Here is a 4,739-nt window from a genome sequence, read left to right on the forward strand (position 1 = left end):
TATATTACACTGTCCGGCGCCTCCCTTCACCCACCGGTCTGTTGGTCCTGTGCGGGCTGCAGCGTGCGGCACTGCTAGAATCACCTGGATTCGTCCTCTGACAACCTTCCCATCCCCAGGTCACACGGTGGCCCCTAGCAGAGCCCAGGGGTCCCCAACCCACCTCTGTCCCCAGAGCCAGGGCCAGACCCACAGCACCCAAAGGGAGGGACTGGGGATCAGTTGCGAGGCTTAAGAAAGACCCAGGGTTGGATTCCGATGGAGAGTGTCCCCACAGCCCCTTCCTGAACGAGGCCACCTTGGGCCACCCCAGCCCACCCTGGAGGCTCTAGCATAACCGGACTGGATCCTGCTTCCCCACCCCCTCCCCAACAGAGTGGATTCCGACTCATAGTATCGTGGGTTTGAACCTCTGAAGCGACACCACGCTTACCCCACCAGGGTTCCGGCCACTTTCCTTCCCGGCTAGGAGGGTGAATTCTCGGGCGGCCGGCGCCCCCTGCAGTCTAACAGGAGTGCGGCAGGATGGGCGGCCTGGCCGGTCCTCAAAGCCAAGGCCCTGGATGCTGGTGGGTTTTTCCTTCCCTTCTCTCCAGGCCTCAGGAGAAAGACGGAGCTCTCTCCTCCCATAGAGAACGACAGTCTCAGAAATCCACGGGGGCAGTTCTACTCCGTCCTATAGGGTCCCTATAAGTTTGGTTTGGTCTGGTTAGTTTAAGGACTGAGAGAAATGTCAAATGACTTGTCCAAAGTCTCAGAACTGCCAGCATTGGGCATCTTCGCCCAGCTAGCTCCACGGAGCCCACTAGGAGTGCTAGTGGCATATGTATGTGCAGGACTGCTAACTTCAAGGAAGGTCAGCAGTTCGAAACTAGCAACCACCCTCGGGAAGAAGACAGGGATTTCTACTCCTGTGAAGTTAGTCTGGGAAACCCACAGGGACAGTTCTGTCCTGTCCTGAGTTGGGATGGACTCAATGGCAGCGAGGTCAGTTCTTTTGTTTTTTAAAGCCCACCCACAGCCCCATGCTCCTAGCACCCAGGGCAGACACACAGCAGGATGCTGGCAAAGAGTGTTTAATAGGCATTGGGGGTGGGGTGGGGGGATGTCAGCACTCCCTCCTGGGGAGGGGGCAGGTCCCTCGTGGAGCTCCCTCGCTGAGAGGCTCTGAGGCAGTTGATCCTGGAGCCACCTGGGTGTGAAACACGTAGGGGCAGGCCGAGCTGAGCCTGGGGACCTCCTGCTGCAGGGGCAACAATGGGCGGGCCTGGAGCTGCACACAGAGGGCAGGTTGAGGGGGTGGCTCCCCACACCCATCTGCTGGGGAGCAAAAATCTGCCCCCACCCCCAAAAGAGCAAACTGGGCTGGCACCACAGGTGGTCACTGCATGGGGACTCAGGGCTGTGCATACCCACCCCCCCCAATGTCACTCCTATTGCCACATGCTCCAGAGAACAGGTTACATGATTCATTTACATAAAGGCATCCCTCCCCTCCCTGCCAGGATTATAAACCACTGGAGTCCTCTTGCTTCCTCATCAACAGCTGGGGCCCAGAGAGGGTCAGTGGCCTGCCCATAGCCTTTTCCCTTGGTGTCTCTGCCACCCCCAGCAAATTCTGTCCCTGCTTCCAGCACCCCTCCAGGTCTAGAGCTCCCCCCTCCCCCAAGCTCTGGATGCTCCAACTTCCATGCTGGTTCACCCTGGGGATGGGGGTGGAGGTCCTTCCCCTACACCTGCACAGTCTGCAGATGCCCTCCCAAGACACACACACACACACACACACACACACACACAGAGTCTCACCTCTCGGAAAGCAGATGTCTCTCCACTCCCTGGGGGCCCTTTGCCTGATTTGTAGAGACTCAGAGTTTGGGGCTGGGGGCTGGGCTCTGGCCCAGGGAAGGCCGGGGGTGGGGGATCAGAGGGGCCCATCGAGGAGTGCAGGTTCTGCAGAGGCCCCCAGTCGTGTCCCACCACTCTCTGCAACCAGACTGCTTTGGCCATGTACCTGGGGAGCAACAGGCCAGATGCAAGGAGCCATAGCCCTCCCAGCCTGCCTGCCCGCGATCCTCTCAGCTTGGGGAACACACAGCTGGAGCTGAGTCCTATGGGGAGCCAAGGCCAGGCACACCCAGGCTGTGGTGACCTCCACCCCCACCCCACCCCTACCTCCTCCATTCCTTGAACAAAAGAGTCAAAGAGGCCTGGAAGCTCCCACATGCTCTGGAAACAAACCCCAAGGAGCAGGACTGTGTTCAGGGGGCTAGGGGAGAGGGCCCAGCCTTCCCTCCCCACACCCTGAGCCCTGGGACTCCAGTTTGCCAACTCACTTGGGTCCCAGTGGAGCACAGATGGTTAAATACCAGTTGCTGGCGCAGCCCTGGTCGAAGGGGTTGTATCCCTGCAGGTAGCGGCTCTGGAGGGGAAAGGAGGGAAGAGGGGCTCAGAGCCATCCCATGGGGCAGGCCTTTGACTCTTTCTGAGCCAGTCACCCCTGCCCAGACTGCAGCAACTCTGGGGTGCAGGTGGGGGTACAGAGCAGGGTGAGTTGAGACCTCCTCTCTTCCCCAGCTTCCAGCAGAGCAGCCTCCCTCCTCCACTACGGAGGGGCTTTCTCTAGGTGAACCAGAACACTACACCCACCTCTCCTGCATTTCAGGACCTCCGTTAAAGGTTCAACTGTGTTCCCACCACCACTCCCACCCCCAAGTTTAAATCCTATCCCCCAGTGCCTGTGACTGTAACCCTGTTTGGAAGTAGGGTCTTTATCAGTTGACAGGAGGCTGTGTTGGAATAGGGTCAGCGTTCTACACTCCAGAACTAGGAGGCAACAAATCCCTGTTGTGTTACACCCACCTCACTTGGTTGTTCTTTATTATGGCAGCCCCAGGTCACTCAGAGAGCCACCCCCCCTTCACCTGACCCCCGCTTCTGCAGCCCGCCCAGCCTCCACGATCCCACACATCCTCACGCTACCTCCCTCCAGATATGGTTTCCGATCTTCCTCTTCCTGCTAAACACACAAAAGCAAGTCACGGCCACTGCTTCAATGTCAAGTCACAGCATCCCTATAGGACAGGGCAGAACCTACCCTGTGAGTTTCCAAGACTAACTCTACAGTGCGGAGCGGCTAGTGGGTCACCGCCTTAAGGGGTAACCACGATGCCCCCAGGGATCTCCTTGTTGCTAAACTGGTCCAAGTATATATCCACCGGATTTTTCCACTTTTTCATCTCTCAGTTTGTTCCTGAACCCTGTGCTCTTGCTGAATTTGGCAATCTGGACATGCAGTTGTCTGAGGGCCTGTCCCTTTGTCCTAATAAAACCAGATGTTCCGGGAAATCTGCGTGGAGAGCCTGGAGCACACAGTGCAGTTAAGGTCGTCCTCCCCCGATGCCACCAGCAGCCAGGACACTGATAACCAGGCTCCCCTCCTCCATACCCCACACCCTCCACCTGTCACCTTGCTGAGCTCCTTCCTGAGCCAGCCCCCCTCCTACTCCCACTTCGGCAGACCAAGCCTTACCCCAACTTCAAGAGCCGGAGCTACAAAATGGTTTGTCGTGACCTAAAGTGGCCCAGCAGCACGTCTGTCCCCCACCCAGCTGTCCTATGCCCTTCGCCCTGCCACCAAGACTGTGATCCGCAACACTCACCCACCAGACAGAACCAGGACCCCGTGCAGGGGAGCTGAGTCCGAGTCTTGGGAAGGAAAACTGAGGATAGCCCTGGGACACCCCGTTGTTGCCAAAACGCAACACTAGGCCAGTGTGATGTTTGGGTTGCTGCCTACCTCCTCGGGTGTTTAAAGCACTTGGGGGAAATGTTCTCTATCTGTGATGTCAAGGAAATGTTTAGAAGAGGTTGATTTCATTTGCGATGAGAATTCTTCATTTGGGAAAAAGAAATTTTGATTTGAGTCGGGTATGGAAAAATACTGATGGCTCGATGTTTAGCGGGATGATGCTTGTTTAATGAACGTGTCAGGGCTGACCAAAAGTGTAGCGTCCCTTTCTCTCCACACCCAGGATCCTCTCAGACATGGGCAGAATCCAATAGCTCAGAAGCTTCCAGAATGTCCTCTCTACCTGGCTCCAGTCCTGGGCTTCCTGCTCCATTGCATGTCTCAAACGTCCTCACCAAACCAAAGTGGGCCTCTCCCCACTAGTTCCTTGCTGCTGCCCTGCCATCCTCCCACCTCCCCAGGTATCAGGACATCAGACCTCTTTTCTCCTCGTTCTTATTCTGCCCCCAAACAGCATTATAGGTTCATTTGCTCAGAAGTCTTTTGGGACCCCCAACAATATTCCAGGCATTCAGGATCCAACCTCAAACAAAGGTGCCGTTGTCAGGTGCCACCTACTCAACTTGCAGCCACAGCGGCTCCGTGGGACGGAGCAGAGCTGCCCCATGAGGTTTCCTACGCAGCGATCAGCTCTAAGGGACGCGATTTCCGGATCTCTCCACTGCAGAGCCACTGGGCAGGTTCAAACCATCAAGCTTTAGATTAGCAGCCCAGCCCTTACCTGTAGCCTCATCGGGGGCCCTTTCAAACATCATAGTCAGCCTTCATTTTCTGACCGGTGAGGATCCAGTACTACAAGGTCCTCGGTACTGAGAGGGTGCTCAGGGCAGTAAAGCGTGGGGGTCAGGTGAGAACAAGGGCATCCAGCATAGGACCCTGAGGCCCAGGCAGAGGAATAGCAGCCCTGGAAAGCAGAGGGCTAAGCCGGGGG

The 4,739-nt window shown here is 56.8% G+C and overlaps 1 protein-coding gene across 1 annotated transcript in view; it reads right to left on the bottom strand.

Moving 5' to 3' along the window:
- Positions 1–4,739, bottom strand: part of ZDHHC19 (zinc finger DHHC-type palmitoyltransferase 19) — a 148,348-nt gene that overhangs the window by 133,507 nt on the left and 10,102 nt on the right. The window contains exons 6-8 of the mRNA XM_013007147.1: positions 2,334–2,419; positions 1,807–2,011; positions 1,193–1,273 (exon numbers count right to left, since the gene is read on the bottom strand). Of these exons, the coding sequence (XP_012862601.1) occupies positions 1,193–1,273; positions 1,807–2,011; positions 2,334–2,419 (372 nt within the window). The remainder of the gene's footprint in view (positions 1–1,192; positions 1,274–1,806; positions 2,012–2,333; positions 2,420–4,739) is intronic.

The sequence above is a fragment of the Echinops telfairi genome, unplaced genomic scaffold (genome assembly GCF_000313985.2).
Source record: "Echinops telfairi isolate 266 unplaced genomic scaffold, ASM31398v2 ScPeMD7_17;HRSCAF=63, whole genome shotgun sequence".
Classification (NCBI taxonomy): domain Eukaryota; kingdom Metazoa; phylum Chordata; class Mammalia; order Afrosoricida; family Tenrecidae; genus Echinops; species Echinops telfairi.